This window comes from Pelobates fuscus, chromosome 8, assembly GCF_036172605.1.
Source record: "Pelobates fuscus isolate aPelFus1 chromosome 8, aPelFus1.pri, whole genome shotgun sequence".
Classification (NCBI taxonomy): Eukaryota; Metazoa; Chordata; class Amphibia; order Anura; family Pelobatidae; genus Pelobates; species Pelobates fuscus.
This window is the reverse complement of record NC_086324.1, coordinates 150,470,751-150,486,882: the sequence shown is the minus strand read 5'-3', so window position 1 is coordinate 150,486,882 and position 16,132 is coordinate 150,470,751. Positions and strand designations below refer to the sequence as shown.

Below are 16,132 nucleotides of genomic sequence, written 5' to 3'. Positions count from 1 at the left end.
GTGTTTTTTTTTTTTTGTTTGTTTTCGGTTTATATTTAAATGTCCTTATTGGTGCCCAGCAGTGTCCATGTTATGTATATATCTTTATATGGTATATTTCTCAGAGTCATGCAGTACACTTATTCAGTATGTCAAAGAGGAGTCCCTTAACCCCTTAAGGACCAAATTTCTGGAATAAAAGGGAATCATGACATGTCACACATGTCATGTGTCCTTAAGGGGTTAATAAAATGACAGAAATTAGATCTGATAGTTTGTAGGTCATGTTGAGAAATCATTAATGTTCCTCCGCATAGCTTATAAACAGTAGATTTTGTTCATCTGAATTTTCAGCTGAATCAGAAGGTAACTAGGTTAAAAAATAGACAACAGAAGGCACAGAAGTTCACAGAGCCATTCAGGATGGTCACATGGAATATTAACCCCTTATTTTAATCAGAGAGCTGATTGACAAGGCATGCTTTTCCCCAGAACATCGTTGTCAGTATAACCGCCTAATACTTAAAGGAACACTCTACACACCATGTCAACTTAATTGAAATGAAGTTGTTATGGTGTCAGGTATCTGGAGCTGGCTGACCTTTAGGGGGTTAAATCATTAACCGCCCCTTCTGGAACTGGATCGCAATGCCCCCCTGTCCTTCCGCTGTCTGAAAATGGCAGCATTAACCAGAGGCGCTGCTTATTGGCTGTGAGTGGTCAGTGACACTCTAAACCAGTCATTAGTTCCCCGTTCATAAAATAACTGATGAAGTTGTTACGGTGCTCAAACTGGTCCTTTAAAATGGTGACGGTGATTGTGTTACATTCTGGTGAAGGAAATGGCTCTTTATGTGCCACTGATCCTGTAGTTTTGGTTTTAGCAGGGATGAATCCCTGCTCAAACCAGGGAGACATCGTCAACAATAGATTATGGGGTTGCTCTCTGTCAGCCGGGGCTGTATTTAGTGGCCCCACTCTGGCAGATGAGCTGTATCATCTGCATAGCCTTTCAAATCACTGCAGCTGAGTGGCAAATCAATGATTCTCAGCTTGTCTACACTCACCAGTCCTTACATGCCCCCTCAGCACTCCAGATGATGATGATGGACTACATCTCCCATAATGCTCTTTCAGATATAATGATGGCAAAGCGTCACGGCTAGTGCTGATTCAGAGATAGTGTAGGTTAGGGTAGATGTACGGTTAGTTTAAGCAAAAAAAAATGAGTTTGGGTTACTAAACTACCAAAAATTAATCTAGGTCTTATAAGCACTATTTTGAGTTATTTTTCTTTAGTTTCCCTTGATGTGTTAATATTCATTTTTTTAAATTTTGTTCATATATAATGTTGTGTTAGGGATACATATAGGAAATTAAAACAAAGCCATTTCTGTTAAAATAATAAATAAAATAAAACAAATCAATGTATAAGTATTGGTGGACACAACACAATTTTTAGGTTAATGTTAAGTACCTTAATTTCCGTGTGTGATTGACTGTGAAAAAGTGGAAATCTGTACTTTACTTTTTACAGACCAAAACATATACTTTATTTGTGAAATGAGTATATTTTTAAACAATACAGTATTGGTGGCTTTGGGAGATATTCTATTCTGCCTAATGTACAACTTCAAAATAAATTCATCCTCTGATTTAGTCAACTGGATTTAGAGATTGACTTTCATGTGAAAGACAGCTGTTCCCATGAGCTCTTGAAGAAGCCCTCTAAGAAACCTGACCTCTACCACTTATTGTAGTAATACTGGTGCTATAAGTCTATGGTTGCTTTTTAAAAATCAGTTTTCAATGGAAACATAGAAACATAGAATGTGACGGCAGATAAGAACCATTCGGCCCATCTAGTCTGCCCAATTTTCTAAATACTTTCATTAGCCCCTGGCCTTATCTTATAGTTAGGATAGCCTTATGCCTATCCCACGCATGCTTAAACTCCTTCACTGTGTTAACCTCTACCGCAACTGATTTTATGAAAACCAGAGGAATCCTCAGCACTTGAAGCTCCCCAGTCCAGACATTTGATATGGGTAAAAGATGACCGTTTATGCTTTTTGCACCCCGACGTTGACACAGCTTCTCTTCTCCCCTTTCTTTCTTCATTAGACACAACATTTTATATTTAAAGCTGTGGTTTTAATAATTATCACCATGGATTTTCTTCCCCCTTACCCCGCTACATCCCTCTAGAATAACATTTTCTTCATTAAGGTTAGATTGATTAATTTTACTTAAAACGAGGCCACCAACTTGAAGACCCCAATAAAAACTGAGATTGCTATGGATTTCTGCTGACACATTACTTTACTCTCCATTGAAATTTTGTTTTGTTTCTATGACGAGCAAAGCTCAGACCACATTCTATCCTCCTCCTAATCAGCAACACCAACTGTCCATTATTTGATGTATACCTGTATGCAGTCCATGGGAAATAGAGGGTTCTCAGGTTTTATCTAATGATGGTGCCAGCCTGCAATGGATGGAAATAATCGGCTATTCCTCTTAATCTTTTGTTTGCCTCCCAAACCATTTATTTCACAGCGTGTGGTGGCATTAATTCTTTCCGTCCTCTCCTTGGAAAGGAAAGAACGGTTCCACTGCCCTTGAATGTATTAATGATAGACACAACAGCGGAAACTGGTAGTTTGAGCATTTTATGATTCGTATTTATTTTAAAGCCTTCACTAACTTGTAGAGATGGATTGGCCCCTCGATGCATTATTAAGAGTGTTCTTGGACTCGTACTACTTTGTTTTCTTCTTTTTTTCAGCCTAAGGAAACAGCAATCCGTTTAATTCTACGCTAGTGTTTCCTGTGTTGTTTAAGAAGGTTAAGGATACAAAATATTGATATAGGATTGTGTGTTCTGATTTTTAAATACAATCCTTTGACCTACAAAGCATTGTAGGTCAACGGAGTGTATTTAAATGGGTTGATAAAGTAGATTCTGATTTAAATACCCTACGTTATCATAGTAACCATGGGTTTATTTAATAAAACAAAACAAAAAAATCTAAATATTTTTTACAATAAATATTTAACAAAAAAACAAAAGCGGGAAAAATAAAAAAAAGGGGGCGGGGAGGAGGTAAAAGGGGGAAATTCCATGAATTAAATATATAATCAAGAAATACAATTGTTTTACATAATTTAATAACGATACAAACAAATTAAGTATGCATGCAGTAATTAGCCAATTACATAGTTATTAACCTGTTTCGAATTATAAGTCAATTGTAGGTCTAGTTTACAGGCAATATATTTTTGACATTATCTTCTCATGTGTTCCAATGGTATTTTAGTTGGTCCACTATATGGCTGTCTAAGGGCCACGTCATAGCACTTATTCTTATTCTCTAAAGCTAGGTACAGACTTCCTTAAAGGAACACTATAGGGTCATAACCCAAACATGTATTCCTGACCCTATAGTGTTAAACCCACCATTTAGGTGGCTTGCCCCCTTAAAAGGAATGAACTCACTTTCTTTCCAGCGCCGTGCAGGTCTGCTGGTGCTGGTCCCGCCCCCGATCCGCCTCCTTGATGACATCATCATAATTGCCGATTTATAGCCAATCCAATGCTTTACCATAGGGAAAGCATTGGATTGGCTAAAATCGGAAAGGAGGCGGGATAGGGGCAGGGCCAAACACAGTTTTGGCCAATCAGCACTTCTTCATAGAGATGCATTGAATCAATGCATCTCTGTGAGGAAAATTCAACGTCCCCATGCAGAGCGTGGAGATGCTGAACGGAACTGCTGCCTACTCTGCAGCACTGCTCTAGGAAACCTCTCCAGTAGCCACTTGGAGGAGTCCCTAGGGGCAATGTAAAAACTGCCTTTTTTTCTAAAAAGGCAGTTTGCATGAAAATGCCTGAAGGCAATGATTATTCTCTCCAGAACAACTACATTAAGCTGTAGTTGTTGTGGTGACTATAGTGTCCCTTTAATAGATGAAATAGTAGGTGACCTCCTGGGCCTAAGTATAGTTGATGTAGCGGCTATGAGAATGTGGCCTATAGTAATCTTATTGATTTTGTTGGTGGTGTTAGTAATTTTTTTTTTCTTTTTTTAATAAACTCAATTTCCTTAACTAACTAAATGTAATATCTCACCAAAATCTCAAATGTTTGGGACTGTACAACCAAATATGAGATAATGAACCAATATGGCCACTTTCATGCCAAGATTTATTGGAGATGTTTATATTCATTTTGTGTATTCTGTACCAAAATGCTTCATGTGTCTTCCCCCCCCCCCCCCACCCCCCCCATTTTCTTGTAAAATTATAATTTTTTGTTTTTACACAGTTTAGCACACTGTAGGAATTTTAGTAATAATATGCTTCTAAAACAGCTCAGTAGATAAACACTCTGTAACACTGCAGTTTGTTAGAATCCTGGCAGCACTCATATGAGACTGGTAAGGTGAAATCTATTAACTTGGGTAATGGTAAATATTTAATTTTAGTGACAAGAGACAATTCAGTTTCACAATGTAATTTCTCTATAACCGCATACGTCAACCCCTGTCCATCTCGGTTACCTGTAATGGCCGTATCAACCAGACCCCAGAATTCAAACTTTGTCCGCAGTTCCCCACAGCTTTTAAAATCCAGTGAATGAAGGAGTGCGATGCCTTGGACTTCTATTTTATTGTACAGGCGTGTTAACACGACAACAAAGTCTAAACAAATTAGATAATGTCTCTTATTTGACAGCTTCCTCAATGCCTCTATCACCAAAGTCATCTATAGTCCCTACCAATGGGCCGGCTGCAGGAGTTTTTGGCAGGCGCCTGCTGTTGGCAACACGTGTATGATCTGTGCCATTGTGTTGACTCAGCACAAACGAAGTTATTTATCATTATGATGACTTGGTTGTTATGAATGTGTACCTTCACTAACCCACTGTTCTAGAATGGTTGATGGGTTCTTAATGTCAGGGCACCTTTCGCAAGCAACACGGGTTGGCTCTTTTCTCACAGATTACGTTGCGGAAATCTTGTCTGGCATTTGATGTGATGCATTGCAGATTGAAAGAATGCAGAATTACCTTGGTGGGAATCCAGATCTGCTGCTCAGAAAATGACAGATTGTGATGCTAAGTAACTCTAAAATGTTAGTAGGGCTCATTTATTAAATAGGCCCTATCTACATCTAATCTATTGCCAGCGTGATATTCTGCAGCTGTAAACAGGCTGTGCTGGCTACAATCCAGAAGCTCATAATGTTGGACACGGGCTCCAAAAGAAGAATATGTGATGTCGCTTACTCCATGCTGAATATGATCAGCAAGCTTAGACATACAGAGCTGTATGTCTCGCTTAAATAGAACTGACACTTCATGCAGCACTTTGCAACATAAGCATTCTCTCGTGTAAAATCTGACAATGGACCAATCAAGATTTGGAAGTGGTTAGAATCGCGTTACAAAAGGAGGTAATTGAATGGACATGCATTACAAAATGGTAGATTTTTAAAACATTTTATTTAACTTTCTTTTCTTTTCTTTGTGCCGAGCCCCAAAGTATTTTGCAAAACTTGTACAGTGGGAGAGCTGTTAAAATGTATTGCAGAGAGATGTCTTTACGTCATAACTTGAGCAGAGTTAAAGGGTTACTGCAACCGTTTAAATTAATTTAAAGGGCACTATAGGCACCATTGAAGTGGTCTGGGGTTCATATTCTCAGGTCCCTTTACCCTGCAGTGATAATTATTGCAGTTTTTTTAATAAACTGCAATAATTACCTTTGAGGGTTAACTCCACCTTTAGTAGCTGTCTACCAGACAACCACTAGAGAGACTTCCGGGTGGTTAGGCAAATTTTGGTCGCCAGACGCTGGGCATCCTCCCACTATGCATGAGGACATCCAGCATCACCTAAAATATATGGATCTATAGAGTCTCCCTGGAAGTAAAAGGAAGGGAGAACATGACTGCTTCCCAAGTTAGGGTTTGGAGAGAGAAAGAGACACAGAATTAGACCCAGTGATATACTTGTCAAAGTTCTGTTCCGTCTAGTTTTTCTTTAAATATCTGGGTCTTCGATCGGGTGTGGTAGGGTCCCTGCTGGTTTATAGGGATGGGTCATCTCTATCGCACTGTTTTCTGCTATGTTGAGGGCCTCCCTGTTGGCTAGTGGCATGGACCCCAGTAACTACTTGGCGCATTCCTTTTGCATTGGGGCGCCACTTTGGGTTTTTTCGGAGACTGTGGTTAAGTGATTGGGCAGGTGAAAATTGGGCCAGTTCCAGTTGTATGTTAGACCAACTCTGTTATAATAGTTTCTATAGGTTCAGTTCCCCATTAAATGTGGATTTTGGGTCATTCCTAACAGACGAAATTTGAGTTTGTCCTTCGAGGTAGCTCGGATTAGATGGAGTGGTATTATAGAGGGCTTACGTGGAATTGGGATTATCCTGAGTGCGTGATTTTGAGTAGGTTTGTGTCAGGCGTAATTACCCTTGTTATTAACGCCGGAGGTAATGACCGAGGGGCGCACACGAATCGTGGATTTAACTTTGTTTTCCTGGCACTATAGTTTCCCTTTAATATGAAGATGCACTATTATATGAATATACACTTACCAGGAATACAACACCAAGTGAAGCTCCCCCCCGTGTTGTTCTCCACCCTACACTGCTGGCTTGTAGTCCAATTAAAAAGGGTACAAGCACCCTACATTTAAATTCCTCTGATTTATCCGTTAATGGTTTAACAAATGATGACGTGTTTCACAATTTATTCATATTTAAAAGATTAGAGATGTTTACTAATATGCTGAAAGGTTAGAATACTAGGATTTGAAAGCCTATTATTTTGGAGAACCGTGGTTAAGGAAGCCGTGTCATTTTAACCCACTGGATCCCTGATGTAATGTCCACGTTGGAGTTTTGCCGTGTTCGTACCCAATAGCTTAGCTCTATGCAGTGTGAAAATATTGCTGCTGTATTTTAAAACTTGTCAGAATGCACCACACGTGATTTTTTTGTACACTAATGATTAAATACTTTTTCAGTATGTGTGTGATGGCCAAACATACTTTTTCTTTTTATGCACTCTTGAAGCTTACATGCCTGTCTGTGTGAAATATACACAGGGTAGTTTTATGTCCATGAGATGCCTTTGAATCCAATAAACTGTTTGAGAGGTGTATTAATTAAAGTGTTCCTGTCGTCTTCAAATGTTTTAAAGAATGGTATGGTCTCTTTGTGGTAAGAGCTACAGTTAAATCTATCCATTGTGTTATGTTGCTTTTTTAATGTATAGTTTTGATAATATACTCATGCGTTATTACGTTAATCATCTACATTTGGGGGGTATGTGTAACACGCTACACATGTAACATGCTACAATTCCATACCGTGTTTTAGTATTCTGTGCTAGTCCTTGTGGGACTCGACTGATCGACATGCATCAACATTGCTGTAGTCCGCACAGCATGCTGCTAAAAGTGTAAATCTTTTGAATATTAAATGTTGTTGTTGTTTTTTAATCAATACATTGTTTAAATTAAATGTTATGCTTTTTGTTTTTTGTTGTAAATATATTTTCTTACTAACATTTGTTTGTATGGTCTGAAATTTTAAATTTAATGTAGAATTTCACAGCACTTATATTTACTTCTATCCTAGAACTTCCATATTGGATCCCTGTTAGTCAGCCTAGATCATGGGTGCTCAAACTCTGCCCACCCCCCTCCCCCCCGATGTTGCTGAACTACAACTCCCATGATTCCTTGAATTACTTGAATTACATAGATAGCCAGAGAATCATGGGAGTTGTAGTTCAGCAACATCTGGGGGGCTGGAGTATGAGGACCCATGGCCTAGATAGAGCACACAGAAGCTAATGTGTACCTAGGCAGTGCAAGTCCGAATTGGATTGTGATGTTATTTGAGAACTCTTTAATGTACTTTTAAAAAGAAAAAAAAGAACATCGACCAAAGAAAAGGTTAACAAACGTTATAGGCAATTTTCAATGTTTTATTCATTTCCCGAGAAGCCACGGATCCACTGCGTGATTCTTCATGACTGCTCCGCTTTATCTTGCTGTGTAATTTAGTTTTTCATGTAATTGCAAATTATATAAAATTCTCTGATTCTATTTTGTTGGCAGTGACTCTATAATCCATGCAATACTTTTATGTCTGTACTGTTATTTTCAAAAGCAGTAAATGCATGGTGGGTATGTCGAATGAGACACATTTCTAGAGCGGGGCAAATGTGTGTTTTGAAGAAGATTCATTGGAGAGCTGTTTGGAAGAGGCTTGCAGAGGAAGGGATGTGTGTTTTTCTTTACAAGGGTTAATGAGGGTTAATGGCGTGCCTATATCACCTGCAGAGTATGGACAGATTGGAATCTACTTGCAGTATCAAAGCCAAGGGAGGCTTCATATCATTAACTAGAGCCAGAGTCTCTATGGTCAGCTCAAAGGTTGAGAAATGAGACAAAACGACTACCCAGAAGGGTTCGGAAAAGTAATGTCTGAAAATTGAGCTGCAAATAAATCAAACATAATAAATAAACTATGAAAACAAAAGAATCCGAAGTAGGCTTTCTGAAATGTCATTTTTTAATGTATATTTAAAAAAAAAAAAAAAACACCTTTCTTATTTCCTTTTCTATTTTTTTTTTTTAAATCCTTATCTTATGGGCATTGTTTCAAAATTGACTTGTCACTTTTTGTATAAAGCTTCATCATTCAAAAACAACTAAAAAAAAAAAATAATCCTAAATCCCACTGTTAAGTGATGAAGTTTCTGAATATTTAAAGGGACACTGCAGGCACCCAGACCACTTCAGCTAATTGAAGTAGTCTGGGTGCTTTGACCCTACATTGCAGCTCTAAGTCTGCCCTCTGTGGCTCTCTAACCTACAGCCACTAGAGGGCTTCCGGAATTCAACATTTTTACTCCATTACTTATTTCAGTGGATACTCTATTCTTATATACTATAGTGGATCACTGCACAATTCCCATGTTAATCATGTGATTAGTTGAATTCATCTCCTGAGTGATATGGGCTTCCTGTGCACAATAATTTCAGGGATGGGTAAAGTGGCAAGCTATTAATCGGAGTGTGGTGTAGCCAGCCATTTTGAGTTTATCCCGTGCTCGCGTTCAGACCCGTTTACTGCCCCGATGGGTAAAAATGTGCAAGTAAACCGATTCTTCCTTGTAGGCCAACTAGACAAAAACGTTACGGAACCCTGCCCAGCATATCAATAGTGTTATGTCTACATTGTATCACAAATAAAGATGATTGTAGAAGTAGTCACCTGTATATCTGCACCTCACCTGCATGTTGTGGCAAAGTCATGTATGAAGCTTATGTTCATCTACACTCAGTGCTGGAACTGGATGTCAAATACCATAATAAACGGTGAAATTACCTGCATATTAAACGGGAGAGCTGTCATATTATCCAGTGAGATATTTCTAGTGGAGTTTTATGACCTGTTCAATTGCTATGAGGCAGATCTTTAATTTTATAGACCGATCTCAATAATTTATTAACATTTTAATATACATCAACATTTAAGAGTTTTATTTATTTTATTCCAATGGGCAGAAATGTTAACGGGAAAATGTTGGATATTATTAAACCTTAGCGCTCTGAGGGTATTCAGTGAAAAACGTGCAAATATTCCTGTGATATTTAAGACATCTTAAAGGGTAACTGTAACCCTATTGAGAGGGGAGGCCTTTCAGGCATATTTTGCCCCATTGGGCACTGTGGGGAAGGTCATTCCTGCTGAAAAAACAAAAGGTTTCACTCACCTTCACTCCCACAGCAGGTGAAGGTCCAGGTGCTGCTTTGCTGTGCCCACCTCTGATGACACTGGGGCCGCCTGCATAGAGAAGCCTGTCATTAGACTAATTGCCGGCTTGGAGAGCATGTGCACGCTCAGGGTCGGCAAGGTAATTTATTTTTTTAAACCACCAATATGCACGTATCAAGGAGAGGTGGTAGGGGAGATTCTAGGTTGCCTATGTCACGTGTGCTGGGGTGTGCAATTTGCCATTGGCACATAATTACTAATAAATTAGTATGTGCAGTGTTTCAGGCTGAAATACTAGACATACTGACTGCTACCACCATGACCATTTCAAATCACTAATGCGGTCATGGTGGTTGGAGTGACTGCTTAAAGGACCACTATAGGCACCCAGACCACTTCAGCTTAATGAAGTGGTCTGGGTGCCTGGTCCACCTAGGGTTAACCCTGCCTCCTGTAAACAAAGCAGTTTCAGAGAAACTGCTATGTTTACTTTAGGGTTAATCCAGCCTCTGGTGGCTGTCTCATTGACAGCCGCTAGAGGCTCTTCCGCGCTTCTCACTGTGATTTTCACAGTGAGAAGACGCCAGCGTCCATAGGAAAGCATTGAGAATGCTTGCCGCGCATGCGCATTCAGCCGATGACAGGGAAAGGAGCGGGAGAGTCTCCAGCACCGAGGGATCCCGGCGCTGGAGAAAGGCAAGTGGTAAACCCCTTCCTCTCCATCCAGCCCGGTGGGAGTAGGACCCTGAGGGCACTATAATTCCAGGAAAGCGAGTATGTTTTCCTGGCACTATAGTGGTCCTTTAATGCTTCTTCTGCAAGACGACGTTCTACATCAGTCAACTTTTTTTTTTTAAATCATAGTTTTTTATTGTTTTTTGATAAAGCAACAGGGATGTGGGATACAGAAACAGAAAAAGGGAGGAGGGGGTAATAGATCACGACATACGACCAGTTAACATTCCATACCATAGTACGTTATTGTTTAGATCACATATACATAGTATGTCTATAGTACGTGCTAGTAGCGAGGTCTCGCGTGGGGCTAACTGGGTGATCACTCTCTCCGTACATAGTGAATACGGTATTATAGGTTGTGTATTTGTGGCGGTTGTTAGAGGGGTAGGAAGGGGTAACCAGGGGGTTAATAAAGTTTTCCGCTGGTCTATAACATCCTATGTGTAACATCATACGTGTGCCAACGTACGTGGTGTCACCTAAACTGTCTGTGGGTGTGGTATGCCTTGTATGAGGTGATTGGGTATCCTTCTTTATTATAGTGTTTGTGCGATTGCGCGTGTTTATGATTCGAGGTGGTGAGTACTACTAGGGTATTCCGTGTGGTCCTTGTCGGTTTTCTTATGTGGTGTATATGTCAGCCCACGCTTTCCATGCTTCTTGGAATTTCTGTGATTGTGTGGTGGAGGTAGTGGACATTTGTTCATAAATATGGTATTGGTGGATTTTGTCCATCAGTTGTTGTCTAGTGGGGCAGTAGGTGTGTTTCCATCCGTTCGCTATGAGGTTTCTAGCAGCTAGGATTATTAGCATCGCCACTTGTTTAAGGGGTCTGGTCATGGAGGGAGGGAATAGCAGGAATAAACAGGTTAAAGGATCCACTGTGACATTAATATTGAGCAATTCGAGAATGCCTTTAACGTGACCCCAGATAGGAGCTAGGATTGGGCATTCCCACCAGATGTGAAACATTGTGCCTTTTGCCTCCCCGCACCTCCAGCATTCTGCAGGGACTGTTGGGTAAATTTTGTGTAATTTACTTGGTGTTAAGTACCATCTATAAACCAGCTTCTTATGAGCTTCTATGTGTGAGTAGCAGTTGGTGATACCTTTGAGTGCATTGAGTGATTGTAACCAGGCGTTACCCGATGGCGAGGAGATGTATTCCGTTTGCCATTGTTGTTCATAAGTGGGGGCTTTTGTGTCAATGGTGCTCAGCAGTATGTTGTAGCATAGAGACAATGTCTTGGGTTTTGTGGGTGAGAGCCAGCATTGGTCATGTAACGGGTCTAGGTGTTGTAGGTTAGTGGGTGCCATTTCCGATTTTGTAAGTATTTTATAGGTGGAAATGCTTTTAAGTTGGAGGTACTGAAAGATGAACCGTGAGCAGGATATCATCTGCGAACATGGAGAGGCAGAATGTGTGGTTTCCTATGTTTACGCCTGTGATCATATCATGTTGCCTAATTGTAGCTGCCAGGGGTTCTAGGGATAGGATATGCAGTAATGGTGACAGAGGGCAACCTTGCCTGGTACCATTGGTGATACGAAAAGGTGTGGAGAGAAAGCCAGAATTGGATACTCTCGCCTGCGGGCTATTGTATAGGGCCATGATGCCCGAGACAAGGCCAGCTGGGAAACCGAATTTGTGTAGGACTTGCCGCATATATTCCCAGTTAAAGTGACACTCCAGGCACCCAGACAACTTCTGCTCATTGGAGTGGTCTGGGTGCCAACTCCCACTACCCTTAACCCTGCAAGTGTAATTATTGCAGTTTTTCATAAACTGCAATAATTACATTGCAGGGTTAACTCCACCTCTAGTGGCTGTCTACTAGACAGCCACTAGAGGTCACTTCCTAGTTTCTAGCACAGGAAACCTGTGCTAGAGCGTCGCTGGACGTCCTCACGCTGTGTGAGGACCTCCAGCATCGCTCAAACCCCCACAGGAAAGCATTGAAATTATTTTTCAATGCTTTCCTATGGGGAGACGTAATGCGCATGCGCGGCATTTCCGCGCATGCGCATTAGGTCTCCTCGGCCGGTGAGCGAGATCAGTCTCGCCCACCGGCCGACGCAATCACAAGGAGGAGCGTCGCGGAGGCGGAGACAGCGGCGAGGGACATCACCGCTGCCTCAGGTAAGTCACTGAAGGGGTTTTCACCCCTTCAGTAACCGGGGATTGGTGGGTGGGTGGGAGGGAGAGGGACCTTCCAGTGCCAGAAAAACTGATAGTTTTTCTGGCACTGGAGTTTCCCTTTAACCCTGTCAAAGGCTTTTTCCGCATCCAAGGCCAGGAGTAGTCCTTGAGCGTGTGTTTCATGCATGTGTGCCAGTATATTCAGGACCTTCCGTGTGTTATCTAAACCCTGCCTGCGTTTGATAAACCCAGATTGGTCGTTATGTATCAGCGTGGGTAGAAATTGGGATAGTCTATTGCCTAGGAGTTTGGCATATACTTTAACATCCGCATTGATAAGGGAAATCGGCCTAAAGTTTTGGCAGTGGGTTGGGGGTTTCCCAGGCTTGGGTAAAGTCAATATATGGGCTACGAGCATATCCGATGGTATGCTTCCTGAGATGTAGCAGGAATTGTATAGGTTTGTTAGGTGGGGTGTAAGTAGGTTTGTGTAGGTCTGGTAATAGAGGTTGGTAAAGCCGTCTGGCCCTGGGGCTTTTTGTTTGGGTAAGTCTTGGATCAGTCAACTTTTTTATAGTTCCCTTATTTAAAGGACGACTAAAGTAATCTGGGTGCAGTGGTCTTATCCTTTTAACACTGCATTTTTTTTGTAGAAACTGCAATGTTTACATTGAAGAGTTAAATGCATTGCTCTGTCCTGCATTCAAATGCTGTGCTCTGTCCAGCAATCAAATGCTGCTGATAGCAACATGTGATTGGGGGAGCATGGTGTTTGGCTGTGCATGCCTAATTCCAATGTATTGCTTCTTTATAAGAAGCAATGGATTGGAGGAGATCTCAGATGACGTCACCTGACATCACTGGAGGCGGAGATGGTGGCTGCAGCAGAGAATGAGGTAAGTAATCATTAGCTAACTTTAATTTTTTCATGCCAATCGGTGGTGGACTGAATGGAACCTATGCTCCAGGAATTATGATTATTTTTAAAAAAAATTTTTTATGACTACAGGTTCTCTTTAATGAGAAAAAAAACGACATTATTCATTTTGGGGGCGCTTATAATTTCAAAATCAATTTTCCTTAATTAGCTAACCCAATTTTTTCTCTCTCTCCTCTTTTTCTCTCTGCATGTCATGCTATCGGAACAGGAACGGGATGGAATGAGGGCAATCCTAGATTCCTATGACAGTGAATTCACCACATCGGAACACTCTCCACAGCTCAACCGCCGGCTACGTGAAGCTGAAGAGATCTCGCAGAGGGTCCAAGCTCAGAATTCTGAGATGGAGGTACATCTTTGTCTAAAGGAGCTTTAATAATCACAATTTCATTAATACATGTCAAGTGATAATAATCAGTCACATTCATTGCTACACATTAGAAAATGCACCTTTGCATTCAGGCCCCACATTGATCTTCTTAATGCCTGTTGCAATCTATATCTTTCACACTCCTGTCCCTGCCTCCTATTGTTTGAATCTTACTAATCTAAGCAACAGCTTCTCATTTAAATATAAAAATGATTAGATTACATACATGAAATAGTATATTATTAAAAGAAAATCCACCCTCCTCCAATAATAAGCAATTTTTAAGCATCATAAGTATGTCCCGAAGTTACTATCTAGGTCAGGGATAAGCAACCTTCGGCACTCCAGTTGTTGTGGACTACATCCCCCATAATGCTCTTACACCCATAATGCTGGCAAAGCATCACGGGGAGTGTAGTGCCAAAGGTTGCCTGTGCCTGATCTAGGTAATTCTCCAAAGCAAAACAAAAAACGACTCACAGGATAGTTAATATATTGGCTACTGGTGTCTACATTATCTATATTATCCTCTTCCTTCCCATGTCTGCTGTCTCTCCCCATTCTTTCCTTGTCATTATTTTTCATGTTTTCTTTTGCCCCATCCCATCTTCCGTCACTCTCCTTCCATCCATTAAAGGGACACTCTAGGCACCCAGACCACATCATCTCAATGAAGTGGTCTCAGTGTTATGTCCCCCCTGTTTTAACCTTGCGGCTGAAATTTTTTTGCTGTTCTGCTGGAATGGCAATGTTTTCATTGTAGGGTTACCCTGACTCTAGAGTCACTTCTGCTGAAATAGCGGGGTAAAACCATCTGATTGGAGCAATGTGGCATTTTGCTGCGCATGTGCACTAGCCTCCCAATGCTTTCTTAAAGAGGTGGAGTGGTACCCTGGAGACCAGCTCTGCTAGGTGAAAAATAGGTAAATAAAGTCACCTATTTAACTCTTGCAGAGGGGGCTTTGTTGCCTAAACAGAAACCAGTGCACTACAGCGTTAGGAATACACATTTGTATTCTTAACTCTATAGTGTTGCTTTTAAAGTCTGCTGTATTTCTCCCTAACTCCCTCGCCATATCTGCTGTATCTCTCCCTAACTCCCTCGCCATATCTGCTGTATCTCTCCCTAACTCCCTCGCCATATCTGCGGTATCTCTCCCTAACTCCCTCACCATATCTGCTGTATCTCTCCCTAACTCCCTCGCCATATCTGCTGTATCTCTCCCTAACTCCCTCGCCATGTCTGCTGTATCTCTCCCTAACTCCCTCGCAATATCTGCTGTATCTCTCCCTAACTCCATCGCAATATCTGCTGTATCTCTCCCTAACTCCATCGCCATATCTGCTGTATCTCTCCCTAACTCCCTCGCAATATCTGCTGTATCTCTCCCTAACTCCCTCGCAATATCTGCTGTATCTCTCCCTAACTCCTTCGCAATATCTGCTGTATCTCTCCCTAACTCCCTCACCATATCTGCTGTATCTCTCCCTAACTCCTTCGCAATATCTGCTGTATCTCTCCCTAACTCCCTCGCCATGTCTGCTGTATCTCTCCCTAACTCCCTCGCCATATCTGCTGTATCTCTCCCTAACTCCCTCACCATATCTGCTGTATCTCTCCCTAACTCCCTCGCCATATCTGCTATATCTCTCCCTAACTCCCTCGCAATATCTGCTGTATCTCTCCCTAACTCCCTCGCAATATCTGCTGTATCTCTCCCTTACTCCTTCGCAATATCTGCTGTATCTCTCCCTAACTCCCTCGCCATATCTGCTGTATCTCTCCCTAACTCCCTCGCCATGTCTGCTGTATCTCTCCCTAACTCCCTCACCATATCTGCTGTATCTCTCCCTAACTCCCTCACCATATCTGCTGTATCTCTCCCTAACTCCTTCGCAATATCTGCTGTATCTCTCCCTAACTCCCTCGCCATATCTGCTGTATCTCTCCCTAACTACCTCGCCATGTATCTCTCCCTAACTCCCTCGCCATGTCTGCTGTATCTCTCCCTAACTACCTCGCCATGTCTGCTGTATCTCTCCCTAACACCCTCGCCATATCTGCTGTATCTCTCTTCCTAACTCCCTCGCCATATCTGCTGTATCTCTCCCTAACTCCCTTGCCATATCTGCTGTATTTCTCTCTAACTCCCTCACAATAT

General features: G+C 41.4%; 1 protein-coding gene across 1 annotated transcript in view; it reads left to right on the top strand.

The window, feature by feature from the left end:
• The window catches only part of MAD1L1 (mitotic arrest deficient 1 like 1), a 784,552-nt gene that overhangs the window by 248,067 nt on the left and 520,353 nt on the right, over positions 1-16,132 (top strand). The window contains exon 12 of the mRNA XM_063430429.1: positions 13,809-13,949. Coding sequence (XP_063286499.1) covers positions 13,809-13,949 — 141 coding nt within the window. The remainder of the gene's footprint in view (positions 1-13,808; positions 13,950-16,132) is intronic.